General features: G+C 38.5%; 1 protein-coding gene across 5 annotated transcripts in view; it reads right to left on the bottom strand.

Annotated features, from left to right (window-relative positions):
* Nucleotides 1–16,515, bottom strand: part of NCOA1 (nuclear receptor coactivator 1) — a 149,373-nt gene that overhangs the window by 32,711 nt on the left and 100,147 nt on the right. For all 5 annotated transcript variants that reach the window (XM_032866958.1, XM_032866962.1, XM_032866959.1 and 2 more), the window contains 5 exons: nucleotides 13,210–13,327; nucleotides 11,347–11,515; nucleotides 9,977–10,291; nucleotides 3,468–3,569; nucleotides 558–960 (listed from right to left, as the gene is read on the bottom strand). In XM_032866958.1, coding sequence (XP_032722849.1) covers nucleotides 558–960; nucleotides 3,468–3,569; nucleotides 9,977–10,291; nucleotides 11,347–11,515; nucleotides 13,210–13,327 — 1,107 coding nt within the window. The remainder of the gene's footprint in view (nucleotides 1–557; nucleotides 961–3,467; nucleotides 3,570–9,976; nucleotides 10,292–11,346; nucleotides 11,516–13,209; nucleotides 13,328–16,515) is intronic.

The raw sequence follows: 16,515 nt of genomic DNA, 5'->3' as shown, positions 1-16,515 counted from the left end.
GAGAATGGAAGAGAGACAATGCAAACAAAAGGTTAAAAAGGAAAAAATTCCTGGAAGCCAGGAAGTTCCTCGTACTGCAGAAGAAGAGCTTTCAACTTAAGCAGCTAGGAGTGCTGACACCAATAAGAAGCCTGAGAAGCTTTGCAAAGAGGGTTATCCCTATAGAAACTATCAAAATCAAAGTCTCCAACATAATGAAAAAACTGTATGCCCATTCTGAGTTCATGTACTTCAACCCGTTGTCTGAAGAGGACTTTCATAAGATTCTTACAGGGATCCACGACAGAAAGTAAGAACGTAAGAGAATGTACCCTGCAGACAAAATTCAAAAAATTTTAGAATCTGGTCCTTCTGGGTCCTCTGATTAATCATATTAGCTGTCAGGGAGTGATAAGCCTCCAACTATTTAACCACTAGTGGCAAGAGATGAGTCTGGAGCCCGGGTCTCCTGACTCCCACGGCAGCACCTTCCTCTCAGGCACACTGCCCCGCTGTGAGCGCAGGGGAAAGCCTGCGCCGGATACCTGGGAAGCGGCGCAGAGGAGCAGTCCTCATACCTGATCCTGGGTACTGGAAGACGTTCTGCTGCATCTGAGGATTGATTCCAGTGCCAAACTGTCCTCCCATGTTTCCTGTCATGCCTCTGTTCACCATGCTGTTGCGGTTGGCCAAGGCTGACTCGGGATTTGCGGCCAGTTGTGAAAACGGGCTGGTTGAAGCAGGTGGGGTTCCTGGATTTGTACCGTAGTTGGGTGGGTAGGGAAATTGCTGCGGAGCACCCTGAGGAAGACGGGGGTTCCCCATTTGAACTGGCAGTCCAGATGAGGGAGGGAGGTTGTTCCCAAAGCTTTGTTGCCTCATGAGCATGGCTCTTTGCTGCTGTATTAGCTGCCTCTGCCGGTGCTGCTGGCTGTACAACTCCCGCTGGCGCTGCGCCAACATCTGGGCATTCAGGGGGGGCTGCAAAAGAGAAAACCAATCCTCATTTATGAATATTGTTATCACCATCCCCTACTTTGGGAAGCTTACAGGATAAAGCCTAGTAGCTTGGGGCAACAAAACACGTAGCAATTATCACTATGACTTCAAACTTGTCTGACGTGACGTGGTTAGGAGGCTTTTTTTTCTTTTTCTTTCCCCCCAAATTTACTGTTTCTTAGTTACTCTCTTTTCTCACTGAGATCATTTATTCCACTTTACTTAAATGAATAAAATGTGATTATAGTTGATTTTAATTTTCTTCATTACACTTTCCTGTATTTTCCAAATTATTTATAATGAGCATGCATTATCTTTACAATTGGAAAAACCTATGAATACCATTTAAAAAGGAAGAATCAGAAATCTAGGATCCAATGCCAAACAAATCGTTACTTAAAAAGAAAATAATTAGAAATAAAATAATAAACAAATAAGTGGAACCAGCTATTTTTTTTTTAAAGATTTGTTTTAGAGAGAGAGCATGAGCAGGGGAAGGGGCAGAGGGAAAGGGAGAGAAGCAGACTCCCCGCTAAGTGCAGGGCCAGACACAAGGCTCGATCCCATAACCCTGAGATCATGACCTGAGTTGGATGCTTAACCAACTGAGATACCCAGGGGCCAGAACAAGCTATTTTATTTTATTTTTTTAAAATATTTTATTTATTTATTTGCCAGACAGAGATCACAAGTAGGCAGAGAGGCAGGCAGAGAGAGGGGGCAGGCAGGCTCCCCGCTGAGCGGAGAGCCCAATGTGGGGCTTGATCCCAGGACCCTGGGATCATGACCTGAGCTGAAGGCAGAGGCTTAACCCATTGAGCCACCCAGGCGCCCCAGAGCAAGCTATTTTATAACACTGTTGTAATAAAGACTACTCCAGGCATCAGAGTATGTGTTTTAATAACTATAATACTAGGAATGACAAAAGCAACAGAAAATTAGGTTAAAATCACTTTTTTGGTCTAACTCATTAAAGCAACATGGAATGTCAATAAAGCCTTCCTCAGAAGATTTCAATTCAGACTGAGGATCTGATCAAGGCAGATAGCTCCTCTAAAATTAAACTTGCAAACAGATATAGTCCAATCTAGAAGAAACTGTGACATATGACTTTCTAGTAGAAATCATCCTTACATGAATTCCAAAAGTGGGGTCTTGTTTCCTTATAACCTAACTACCCTTGCATGAGCTAATTAGTGAGATTTTTTAAGATAGGGAAACCCAAGTATGGATCCACGAAGATGCCAATATCTGCTGCTTAATAGTAGTTTTCTTTTTTCTTTTCTTTTCTTTTTTCTTTTCTTTTCTCTTCTCTTCTCTTCTCTTCTCTTCTCTTCTCTTCTCTTTTCTTTTCTTTTCTTTTCTTTTCTTTTCTTTTCTTTTCTTTTCTTTAGAGAGAGAGCAAGCAGGGGAAGAGCACAGTAGAGGGAGAGAGAACCCCAAGCAGACTCCGTGCTGATCATGGAGCCAATAGGGGGCTCGATCCCAAGAACCTGAGATCATGACCTAAGCTGAAACCAAGAGCTGTATGGTTAACGGACTAAGCCACCCAGGCGACCCATGAACAGTAGTTTCTGTCTATAACCCTTTTGATTACAGTTGTCTTCCTGTTTTTGCCCTGAATCCATCTAGGTACACTTTATGGAGGAAAGAAAAGTTCTGTGTGCATCCTGTCTAAAATTCCTCATCTCTCAAATTTTTGTGTCACCTTGGTTAAGAAAACATGAAGCAGTTGAAGCAAAAATACTAAAGTATGTGAAGAAGTTAAGTAGGGAGTGAGTACTGGGTAAGACATAGAAGGCGACCCAGTTCTTTTTATGTTTAAAGTTCCAGGGGCGCCTGGGTGGCTCAGTGGGTTAAGCCGCTGCCTTCGGCTCAGGTCATGATCTCGGAGTCCTGGGATCGAGCCCCGCATCGGGCTCTCTGCTCAGCGGGGATCCTGCTTCCTCCTCTCTCTCTCTGCCTGCCTCTCTGCCTGCTTGTGATCTCTCTGTCAAATAAATAAATGAAATCTTTAAAAAAAAAAAAAAAAAAGTTCCAGAGGCCCTGGGTTCATGTACAAGGCTTGCTAAAATAAATAAAAAACAGAAAAGGCTGATGCTCAGACTGAGCAGAGGACACAACAGGGTAGTTAATATAACTCAGCAATGTGACTGGGTTTTGATCAGGCTTCTGGTACCATCCACACAGTTTCTTATCTAGGGGTCTTATAACTGGTCCTATTCAGGATACCAGTAAGAGTGTTCTACTGATTCATCTGGTATCTAATGGCAACGACAACACCACCACCAAAACCAAACAAAGGACTCTTGCTTTAGATTAAATATCAGTAAGGGGTATCACAAGTTGATTATCAATTCATTCTAGAAGAAAGTTGCACTACTACCTTAAATGATCAATTCACAGACCATCTCGGACACTCAAGTCAACACTTTAAGAAATAGCTTGGGTTAGAGAATTGCTAACAATGTCTGCTTTTCTCACATTACCTGAGGTGTAATTTGTTGCTGCATGCCTGATCTCATATTGATGCCGACAGGAGCGTTCGCTGCGAACTGGTTCAAGATAGCTTGTCGATTTTGGTGGATCAACTAGAAAAAAATATAACAATGAGATATCATATTTTTACATACAAATATATACTTTGGCCCTTTTAGAGTAACAGAAACTTTTTATTGATTACTAACAAGTTTTAGTATTACAAGTTTAGTAAGATTATTTTCCATGTTTATTGCCAAAAGGCTGGCAATTCCAAACATTTTATCAAATAGTTCCCACCTACAGAACACCAAATAGGACAGAGCATTTAAAAGCAGAATCGACATACATGTGCACATATGCACATATGTATATACACATATACATACATATAGCTTACTCTTATTTTAATTTTTATTTATTTTTAAAAGATTTTTATTTATTTATTTGCTAGAGAGAGAGAGAGAGCCAGAGTACCCGCAGGGAAGTAGCAGGCAGAGAGAGAAGGAGGCTCTCTGCTGACCAAGGAGCCCGATGTGGGACTCAATCCCAGGACCCTGGGATCATGACCTGAGCCGAAGGTAGCCGTTCAACCAACTGAGCCACCCAAGTGTCCCTATTTTTTATTTTTTTTTAAGTAGGCTCCATGCCTAGCATGGACCCCAATGTGTGGCTTGAACCCACAACCCTGAGATTAAGATCTGAGCTGAGATCAAGAGTCAGATGCTTAACTGACTGAGCCACCCAGGTGCCCCCATATATCATACTTTCAAAATCAAGCTACTACTTAGTTATTTCAGATAAGTACAATAATGGAGAGAAAAGAAATATCAGCCCTACATCTTAAACTACAGTATAAAAGTAAGTATATAATAGGGCACATTTTACAAAGGTCTGGAAGATTAACGGAAAAGTTGAGGTACTTCTCACTTGGGAGGCTGACTGTCAGATGGGTACATATTTGGGGAAATCCAACGTGATTTCATCGCTGGGGAGAATTATGTAAGAAACAAATGGTTTGAGAAAATAGACTATTTATTTAACTAGAAGAAGTAATTACTTTAGACCAGCATTTCCCAAATTGGTGTTCTAAAGAACACTGTTCTGCAGATATTAATAGATGTGCCAGGAAAATAGCATGCTGTGCTGTATTAAGTATTGGAAATGATGGGTTACACAAGGTGAAACAGATTTCTTTAGTGCAGTAATTCCATGAGCCTTTAACTGGCCAAAGCACACTGTGAATCTGCCATTAACATTTATCTCCTAGAATAATTTTGTATGGAACACTAGTTTGGAAGATGCTGTCATATCAAGCTTAGAATTCCAGGTCATAGGCATGCTTTAACTTCATCAGGTAACAAAACAAGCATCCTGGGAACTGATATTTCCTGATAAACCATCTATAGCTTAAAGAATTTCTTGCTCAATCATTTGAGGTGAATAAACTCTTCAGAGAGATAATATAAGTATCAATACTATTTTGTGTATATATGATGCTTTATAACATAAATTACTAATAAAGATATTAACACACTCATATTTTAATATATTTAATATTTTAATACATTTAATACATTTTAATATATGAGATGCAAACTAGAAAGACTGGAGATTTTCTAAGAGAATCCAAATTGCTGTGAACAGTGATTAAATCTCCCATCTCCAAACAGCTCAATTCTTAATTCTGGTTTCATTAATTTTTTTCACTCCCATTAGATCAGAAAACAAACTGTTTGGGGGAAAAGCTCATTTTAATATAAATGTAAAAATTAAAACTTCTAGGCTTTTATGGAATAGGATAGAACATTCAGAATCGTTTAAAAATTAAAGATATGAACATTATGGTTTTAAAAGTCAAAGGGACTCTTGGGGTGCCTAGATGGCTCAGTTGGTTAAGACCTGGAACACAAACCCTACAGACTGGGGACACCTGAGCAATACCAGAGGACCGGTTCGGTTCCACTCCGGATCCCAGGGTACTGGGATGGAGCCCTGTGTCCTTGGGCTCCCTGCTCGAGGAAAGCCTGTTTCTCCCTCTCCCTCTGCTCCTCCCCCTACTCCTGCTCACACCACCCCCCTCTCTCAAATAAAGTCTTAAAAAAAAAAAAAAGATAAAAGTCAAAGGGATTCTTAAGCACAAAAGTCTACGTACTTCTTTAAATTCTACAGACCATAGACATAAGTTTAAATAAACCATTAATTTTACAAAGATTTAGCAAAAAAATTAAGTGTATGCAAGATAATATATAAAGTTTGAAGGCTACAGAGGTGAGCAAATTTCTGTCCTCTGGGAATTCTGTCGAGTGGCAGAGGCCAATACAGAAGAGTGCCACCTACAAGTGCAACATTTGCATACCCAGAGACATCTACAAGGCACTTAAGCTTAGAGGGGAGAAGGAAGGCCAGGACCAAGAGCTTGAGTGCGCACAACAGGATCTTGAAAGATGAGAGTGCTAGGTGGCAAGAAGGATGGTGGAGTTAACTTAAGGCAGAAAGTACGGCAACTGTGGAAACAGAAGACAAGGCCATGAGGATGGGGGAAATACATTAATCTTAGCAATGAAGAGAGGTAACACTGCCAGGGGAGTGGGAGTTGGGTTTCCCAACTTACAGCTTTATATATTCTTTGAATTGTGAGATAATGAGAGCATGAAATGGGTGGGGAGGGAGGAAAGATGCTTAAGAAGTAGTAAAAATGAGAAAATTTCAACGAGGAAATAAATTACAACCTTAGAAAATAAATAGTCTATTTTTAGCAGTAGAAGAAATTATTCTAAAGCACATTCTGTTAAAGAAAAATGTATCTATTTCTGCCCTTGAAATATTCCTTTCCATTTTCCCCTCCCCTCTCTCTGCATACAACCTAATGCTGTATACAGCTGTTTCACTCTGACCTGCCTCTTCCCTCTGATTACTAAAATGCTACTCATTATCTAGCAAGCAGGTCAAGTTCTATTCTTTCTAGGAAGTCTTCCCCAAACGATCACCATATCCTTTAACTCCTCGGAAATCTTGTCTTTTGGTTGGTGGGAGGAGAGAGGTCAGGAGTCCTCAGAACTGGGGACATAAATTCAGAAGTCTATAAAGGCCAGGTCAAAAGGCTTGTATTATAAAAGGAAACGTGGAGTTTGCAGCCAGTGGAACAGCACAAACTCAGCCTACACGCATCACACACACACACACACACACACACACACACACACACATTCAGGTTTCAGGCTGGCTGACATTTTGCCTGTCTGAATGGATTTTTTTTTTCAATGCCTTATCAAAAATCCTTCCACAGGAAACCTAAAAGATGATTATCTTGCCTAGAGGGTCTCAACCAGGGATAATTCTGCCCCACAAGAGAAATTTAGCAATGTCTGAAGACACTTTCGGCTACACAACGTGGGGAAAGTTTGCTTTGGCATCTAAGGTGAAGGTCAGGGATGCTGTTAGACATTCTTTAAGGAACAGGAAAGCCCCATAACTAGAATTATCTGCCCCAAAATGTCAATAGTGCCAAGAATGAAAACCCTGATTTAGCCACATGTAAATTCTTGATGAGGATTTTTTATTTTTTAAGATTTATTTATTTATTTATTTATTTATTTATTTATATAGAGAAGGAACATGCGTGGAGAGAGAGGGTGAGAGAATGTGAAGCAAACTTTGTGCTGAGCGTAGAGCCCCATGCGGGGCTTGATCCCATGACTGCAAGATCATGACCTGAGCCAAACCAAGATCTGACGCTTAACTGACTGAGCCACCCAGGTGCCCCAATAGGGGGTTTCTTTTAAAGAAGCTATTCTTGGGGTGCCTGGGTGGCTCAGTGGGTTAAGCCTCTGCCCTCAGCTCAGGTCATGATCCCAGGGTTCTGGGATCAAGCCCCGCATGGGGCTCTCTGCTCAGCAGGGAGCCTGCTTCCCCTCTCTCTCTGCCTGCCTCTCTGCCTACTTGTGATCTCTGTCAAATAAATAAATAAATTCTTAAAAAAAAAAAAAAGAAGCTATTCTTCTATCAGGCAGTTTTCATGGCCAGAATTCTAGAGATGAAATTAGCTACTTTCAGCCCTTTGATCTTTCTGGTCACTTCTATTTTCTCTAATATATAAAAAATAATCAATAGTGGTTCTTCTACCAGATCCATACATTTTCTCCAATACTCTAACACATTAACACATGTGGACTTGACTTGTTTTGAGATGGCTGAGTATATCACATTTCTTTATGTGTCTCCAATGTTACTCCCTTTTCATAGTATTCTTTTCTTGAGAGTATGAAGACCCTGGCTGGAGAAGAAGAATACAAAACTAGAACAGAATAATCACATCTTTTATGAGCCAATCTTACATAATTTTCTACAAGCAGCAAGTCTACCCATTTTTGTTTTCCTTTTCTCAAAATAGAACTTTAGGAATTCTTTATTGTTATCATGGATATATTTCTTGAGACTTTGCTTATTTGACATGTGAGCAGACACTATATCTAAAGGCTTCATTACAACTTTGTATTCTTAATCACTAGTTCCCTCCTTCATTTTTGCTATTCCTTAAAAGTTTCAGCCAATGAATCTCTACTAGTTTCCCAGGGTGTTTTTCCTTCCCCTCTCCCCCAACTGGGGATTATTCAAAACTGTATAATTACTCCTTGTGTACCACATTCCCGTCAATGAGATATACTTATAGTCAAGAAATATGTTTTTAAACTGATCTTAAAATCCATTAAAAAGAAAGAAACTATGATGTGGTCCTGAGTTTGTACCTTTCTTTTTTCAAATCATCAGGCACTGTCCTAAATTCCTGCCTATGAGATGCTTTATATCTCCTGTGTTTGGCAAGAGGGAAGGAGGAATGAGAGAACATGATCAATGAGTAAAGAGATGATATCAGTCTAGTGAGGTAAGTGTATTATGAACACCATGTTATGAAATCTGATGTATTCTGGACACTAATTCTTTGTCACTTATACAGTGTTGCAAATATCTTCCCTGAGCCTACATTTAACCTTGTTTATGGTGTCTTTTATCTTATAAGTTTTAAATTTTAATGCAAACATCAAACTTTTCCTTTATGCCTTTTAGGGGCCACATAAATCTTCTCATATTCACATTTAGATCATTAAAATACCTAGAATTTATTTTTATGTATGGTATGAGATTAAGGAATATAATTTTTCTCCTTAAGGACAGTCCAATGTACTAGCATTTATTATACAGGCCATCTCATCTCACTGACACTGTGCTAAGATCTTTATTTTATGTACTATCTCACTCATTCAATCCACAGACCACCTATGAGGTAGACAAATTATTTACTGTATTTCTTTTATGGATATAATCAGAAATCAGAGGCTTTAAAAGGGTAAATAATTTGACTGTCAAGCCACCTAAGTTAAGTTAGAACTAGGACTTGAAATTAGAGATCTTATAACATTATAAAATACTGCCTTTCTAATATAATTTAGCTCCTTCTTTCTCTTCTTTCCTGAATTCGTAACACTCTAGGAAATTGCTTTAAATACTTTAAAGAGGGGCGCCTGAGTGGCTCAGTGGGTTGGGCCTCTGTCTTCGGCTCAGGTCGTGACCTTAGGGTCCTGGGATTGAGCCCTGGGCTCTCTGATCAGTGGGGAGAGCTTGCTTCCCACTCTCTCTCTGCCTGCCTCTCTGCCTACTTGTGATCTCTCTCTGTCAAACAAGTAAATAAATAAATACTTTAAAGAAAATCCAAAGCAATATACACAGATGATTAAAAAAATACAAAAAGGTTAAGAAGAAAAAGCAACAATCTATAGCCCTGGTCCTGCTTCTCAAAGTCCTTTTTTTTTTAAGTGGGCTCCACACCCAGTATGCAGCCCAACACAGGGTTTGAACTCATGACCGTGAGATCAAGACCTGAGCTGAGATTAAGAGTAGGATGGTTAACTGACTGAGCCACCTAGGCACCCCCCCCCTGCCCTGGAGACAATACTTTTAACTATTTGCTTTTTTGGTTCTTGATGCTTATCTCTGTATTTGCTGCTTAGACAATCTTAAAAATTTATGCCATGATACCCACCTGTAAGGAGAGAGAAGATTGAACTCACCCAGCTCCCCAGGATCCCCAAACTATCCTTTCCTCCATTCTCCTAATGCAATAACATCAGTAAGCTTCAATCACTCCAACTTCAAACAACATAAATTTCATTTTCTGTTTCAACAATCATAACAGTATTTCTTGATGCTCTACTTTATAAATTAAGCTACATATTTTGCTTTATTAATTTAATAATATATGATGTTCATCCTAAATATTTCTTATCACAAAAAACAGAAGTAAATTGCTTTTAAATAGTGAGTCTCAAGAGTACTTTGTTATGAGCCAGCTGTCTTTCACTGAATGAAAGTCTCCTTTACCTTATCCTTGCCGACCAAGGATGGTTTTTTGAGTTTTTCACAAAGGTTATGGGAACACTTCCACCTGACACTTTTATTCTAGCCCGTGGGCGGAGTTAGCAGAAGCCTTCTCGAGCGCTCCCTGCAGGCCCGGACGACTCACCTGCTGTTGGCCTTGCAAGCGCTGCTGAAGCTGGAGCCGCAGCTGGTTGGGTGCGGCTGGAGGTCTGTTCAGCGGCTGTCGGGGCTGCATGCCCAGGCCGGGTGAGAAGGCGCCTCGGGGAGGCGTCACTTGGACAGGCATAGTCCCCAGAGAAGGTTTTTGCCTGACCATGCCTTGGAAAGGGGTAGAGAGATTGGCAGTAGGTGAAGGAGACGAATAAGGCTGGGAATAAAGGTTGGGTCTTTCTTCCATCATCAAAGGTGGTGTTGCTTGTTGTGATGGAAATCTCTCTGATAAGACTTCTAATCCACCTCCCTGTTGGAAAATAAGCCAGAACATTTCACAAATAAATTACTGCCAATATATGACATGCTTCTCTATATAATCTTGGATCTGAGAACACGTTATCTCTAGAAAGTTTTATTACAAAATATTATGCTGAATTCATAAAGGTCTCTAGGAGTTTGCTATCTAAGGGAATCACTTATGAAAGTTCCTTCTGAAATGGAATAACAGATCAACTGAGATGTTTAAAAATCTCAGAAAAGAGACAAAAACATGGTTAAAACACAGGCTAAAATCAATGGAATGAAGCCAAAAGGTTTGAAAAGAACCACACTGCAAAGCCTAAGAGTCAACAAACATTACATTTAGTAGCTTACCATGAGAAGTATTATTATAGGAGGGATTAGTTAGGCATTTTTCTATCCCAAATAGAGAATTCATGCTTTCTTTCCTCTTAGTTGAAAAAAAAAATTCATAGCTGGCCTAAAAGAATGCCATAGCTATGGCTTTTAAAATTGATAACTATTATTCATTGTAAAAAATATATTTTAAATTATGACCTGGTTTGCATGTGTGTGTGTGTGTGTGTGTGTGCACATGCATACATGTGTATGTAACTGAAAGGAAAGTTTTATGAAATATAACTTTCCCTTTTTCTTATATTCTACTACTTTAAAAATGTTGGTCATGAAGCACTAAGTTGATTTTTCAACCTCACCATGTGAAAAATGCCCAAAGGTGGACTATCACGGGATGTGCAGGTTGATGTCTAGCATGAATGAAGGATAAATTAAGTCCTAGGATAAGAAGTCATTACATAAATCTGGATTCTCTTCTAGGGGGAGCCTCTAAGATTCTGGTCCATAGTGAAAGGCTAAGACTTTCTAATTCTAACTATTTCTAATTATTATGACTTTTTTTGTTTTAAAAACCTCATTATTTAGCTATATTTTGATAACTTTCACAAGAATAAGTTATAAAACTACTTAAACACAGTGAGACCAATATTGAAAAATCTTGCTTAAAAATAATTTTCTAGCTTCTGAGGATTGTATTGTTTAAATAATGCCAGTTTTAATGCATACCTGGACGAGTTTGTCAATTCCCAGAGCTCTATCTAGTTCAGCCAGCTCAGTTTCATCTTTGCCACTGAGGAAGGACACGAGCTGTTCAAGAAGAGCCTTCTCATCATTTCTTCCTTCTACTGTTGTTGGTGGACAGAGCAGCTCATCTAATTGTGAACTAATACACTGGCTAATAGAATCAAAAGATAAAAGAGTTTAAGACTGATATAGCAAATAAATATTCAATCTCAATAACATAAACATAGATATATACACATATATGTATGAGATACACAAATATGCAAATCTTGTTCTAGAAAATTCTGTGGAGATGCTTTTTCTTTTCTTTTTTTTTTTTTTTTTAAGATTTTAAAATTATTTATTTATTTGCCAGAGAGAGAGAGAGAGAGAGAGAGAAAGAGCGAGCACAGGCAGGCCGAGTGGTAGCAGAGGCAGAGGGAGAAGCAGGATCCCTGCTGAGCAAGGAGCCCAATGTGGGACTCGATCCCAGGACGCTGGGATCATGAACTGAGCCGAAGGCAGCCGCTTAACCAACTGTGCCACCCAGGCGTCCCATGTGGAGATGCTTTTTCAACCAATTATCACACAATGAAATGTTCTATACTTATGTGTAGAAATTTATAAATGTTCTGTATGAAGCTTGAATATATTCTCACTGTTTTGTCAGTCACTGAAATTTGCTTCCATATTCTTCCTCTTTGCTTATAGAAATAGCTTGAAAAATTAACTAAACATAGTTAAGAAAGGGAAAAGAATTCTTCATGAGAGTCAAAAATAAAAATCAATCAAAATCTCAGGGAAAAAAAATCATCTAGCCTACAGCAAGATTTATTCTATTTATACTTAAGTTTCAAAGACGATCAAATTGTATTGATTTAATCATAAAATAACATGATTACCATTTATGAAAGAAATCAAACTAGGAAAATGAAACATTCTCAGTGTTAAGCAACAAAAAAACCTGTTGATTACATGAAGGAAATACACAGTCTAATCCTCCTGATACCAACAGATGCAAAAAACTCAGAAATATATGGAAAATAATACTAATAAGACAAACATAATTATAAGGAATCCTCTCTGGGGAAGGCAAATGGGAATACAGTTCATAGTTAAAGCTCTAAACCACACTCAACACTGTCTAGTCATCCTTTGGTTGCTATGCATGAGATGTACTCTAATGTTTTGGAATGGAGCTACTCATGTCAATTAAGAAATTAAATTCTAATCAAGATGGGACACTGAGTAGATGTAAAAAGTACTTTCCCTTCTTATATCATCTTGCTCCAAAGAGAAACACTGGACAAAATAATTATACAACTAAAAGCTCAAGAGCTTTTATAATAATTGTTACACTGAGCTCAATTCATCTACAGATCTCAGAAATTTTATAGTAATCAATCAAAGTAAAGCAAGAGATGAAAAGAAAACAACTGCTGCATACTATATCAATCTTTCCATAATTACAATACATACTAGCCTGCAGTCACACAGTAAATAAATCTGTTTAACATGGGGTCTTTCTCTATACCCCCCCTTTAAAAAAAAAAGACTTTATTTATTTGAGAGAGAGAGAGAGCATGAGAGGGGAGAGGGTCAGAGGGAGAAGCAGACTCCCTGTGGAGCTGAGAGCCCGATACAGGACTCGATCCCAGGACTCCAGGACCATGACCTGAGCTGAAGGCAGTTGCTTAACCAACTGAGCCACCCAGGCGCCCATCTATCCCCCTTTCTTTTGTTAAACATTTACTTCTACTACTATCTCACAAAATAAAATCTAGACTGGAATCCAGTCTGGGAAATAGTTCTTTGTTGTAGAAGTTGGTATCTGATATTTTATAAGGTAGGAAATGTATTACTCACTCTTCTGGCTTATTCTGATTTACAGGAGTCACTGTATTATTTGCCCATGGAATCTGGTCACCTGTTCCTGGCTGTCCAAACTGGTTATCAATTGCTTCCAATTCCAGCTCCGGTAACCCTGATTACAGAAGAAAAGGTAAGAAGTCAGTATCACAAAAAATACGTAAACAGTATTTTTCAGAAACAATATATTGTATGGAAGAATGAGATTTCCCTTATAAAAATTATTTCAGTGGTACACTGGCCCCTTTTTCAGAAACTTTTAAACTGTCTAGAATGTGGCCACATAATAACCAGTGAGAAAGTAAGAAAAAGTTCTCTGAACCAAAGAAACTCTGACGTAAAAAAAAAAGTTCGCACATAAGTTGATGTTACCATAGGGAGACTCACTCAGAACTTTGTGAGAAATTTTTAAAAAAATTTTTATGTTTTAGATCTTATTTTTAAGTAATCTCTATACCCAATGTGGGGTTTGAACTCATAACCCTGAGATCAAGTGGTGCATGTTCCACCAACGGAGCCAGCCAGGCGCCTCCCGAAATTATTTCTTTTTAAAGATAATTATAACAATTTTGGCTACTGCTTTTTCAGTCTGTAGGACGTTAGGATCTGCTACAGGTAGGGATAGAGATGTTATCATGACACGAGAGCAGCAAAAGCAAGATAAAATTCTTTTGTTCTGTAACAGGCAGGAACAGAAACTAAAGGGCACAGCAGTCTGGGGCCATTCTGAAAACGGACAAAGCTTTGCAACTGTTAACTGAGAACCCGGCTATATAACAGTGTAACAACCCATGCTTACGATGATGACAAATGAAGAGACAGATTTAGTTATGTTTTATAATGGAAGAAAATAGTATATGCATTCTAGAAGGTTTTTTGTTTAGGCATTTTTTTGGGAAACCCGATTATTTCTATACTCTTTAGACTAGAAAAAATTGTGAATAACCTAAATTCCAGAAATGTAGGGACGCATTAAGGAACCATGGTATAGATATTTATAACGTGCCATTAAATGAAAAAGAAAAAAAAACCCATAAGCCAAGATATTATGTTCAGAATGATTCTAGTTTTATAAATTATTTTGTGTGTATTAGTAGGAAAAAGTTATGAAAGGGTATGTAAATCTTTGGTTGCTTTTTGATTGTAAGATTAAGGATGACTTTTCTTTTTTTTGACTTTGACCTTTTTTTAATGCTTATAATGGTTATCTGTAATTTCTGAAAATGGATATATATTAATTAATTATTGTTATGGGCTGAAATGTATTCCCCCAAAATTCGAATGTTGAAGCTCTAACTCTGAGTAGCTAAGAATGGGACTGTATTTGGAGACAGAGTGTTCAGAGATGTGATTAAGTTAAAATAGGGCCATTACTGGTGTTCTTATAAGAACAAGGGATTAGGACACAGACAACACAGACAAAGGAATGACCATGAGGCCACAGCAAAGAGGTGGCCATCCACAAGACCGTGAGAGGCTTCAGAAGAAACCAAACCTGCCAATCCCCTTCACCTTGGACTTCTAGCTTCCAGAACTATGAGAAAATGAATATCTGTTGTTTAAGCCACCTGGTCTGTGGTATTTATAATGGCAGTCCTCGCAAACTAATGTAATTTTTTAAAGAACTAAAAATGCCTTGGAATTTTGTTTTATTTATTCTTTTTTTTTTTTTTAATTGAGAGAGAGCACGCGCAAGTGAGCACAGAGGGCAGAGAAGGAAAGGGAAAGAGAGAGAATCTTAAGCAGGTTCTGTACCCACCATAGAACCTGACATGGGGCTTGATCTCATGACTCTGAGATCATGACCTGAGCTGAAACCAAGAGTAGGACATTTAACTGACTCAGCCACCCAGATGCTCCACCTTGGAGTTATGTTTTCTTTCTAATGAATGGAGAATAAGTAGATTTAGGAATGCCCGAGAAAAACGTGTTTAATGGTAGATATTGATCATTATTAACTACAGAAAACATGTTAGGCTCACTTTTATGTGAAATATCCTCAACATTTAGTATGAGTGAAGTATAGGATTCTAAGTAAACCTTCATTTCTAAATCCAAATAATTAGAGCTTTCGGTTAAACTTGTCTTCTCTGTCGTGACAAATGACAGAAAAATCAAACTCTGTAGGATTCCCAAAACAGAGCAAACAAAACCCACCAAACAACACTAACCACAAATGATGACAGAAAAGTAATCACTTAATTCCTATCATTATTTAGAACAGGAAGTTGGTCAAAGAAGATTATCTAAAGCTGTCCCATTGCTCTACTCCAAGCATTAATTCTTTAGTCTTATTCTATTTCAGAAATCTAACCTAGTCAAAATTAATTCTATTTAAGAGTTAAAGCAAATTTATAAGGCTGTCTACCATTAATACCGACTATATATGATAGCTTACTTGACTCCGTAACAGGATACAAAATCTCATTTTACTAGGGGAAAATATTAAGAAAATAAGTTGGACAAAATTTCTCAAAATGAAATAAGATTCATATAAGATTCATATAAGTTTGATGACTAGGAAAAAAAAACCAAACAAATCAAACTTTGATTCAAGTAAAACTTTTGTTTGCATAGGCCTTATACTTAAAAGAAGTTAGTTTTTATTCTATTTATTAAAAAGATTTTATTTATTTATTTGACAGAAAGAGACATAGCGGGAGAGGAAACATAAGCAGAGGGGTGGGAGAGGGAGAAGCAGGCTTCCTGTCGAGTAGGGAGCCCAATGTGGGGCCCTGACCCACGCCCAAGATGCACACTTAATGACTGAGCCACCCAGGTGCCCCCAAAGAAGTTAGTTTTTATTCTAAAAGTCAGGCCAATCTTTTAGGATTTCTTTTAGAAATTTATTTCTACAAAAAATTCAAGGATTTATTGGAATGTTTTAAGAAATACACATTATCTTCTCTTAGTCTGGGGAATAAACCTACTATATTTGGCCATGTTTGTGCCCTATCTCAAATGTAAGTATGTATATATGTAACACAAGACAGGCATGATAATTTGTAAAGGGAAGCACTGATGTTTCTCCCAGTCCCTGTGTTGGAGAGGGTAGGCTGAAGTGAGTAGAAAACAATCCCTCAGGGATCCCTAATCAAGCTATTAATGTTTCTTATCATCTTTGCAAAGGGCTCAACATCATATTTTCTCCATTGAAAATCTGCTTAGGGGCTCCTGGGTGGCACAGCTGGCATCTTGGTTTGGGCTCAGGTCATGATCTCAGGGTCGTGAGATGGAGTCCCCTGTCAGCCTCTGCATTCAGCACGGAGTCTGCTTGAGATTCTCTCTCCCTCTCCTCTGCCC

This window comes from Lontra canadensis, unplaced genomic scaffold (genome assembly GCF_010015895.1).
Source record: "Lontra canadensis isolate GAN:19392208 unplaced genomic scaffold, GSC_riverotter_1.0 scaffold32, whole genome shotgun sequence".
Lineage (NCBI taxonomy): Eukaryota > Metazoa > Chordata > Mammalia > Carnivora > Mustelidae > Lontra > Lontra canadensis.
Note: the sequence above shows the minus strand (reverse complement) of the source record. Positions and strands in the feature narration are given on the sequence as shown.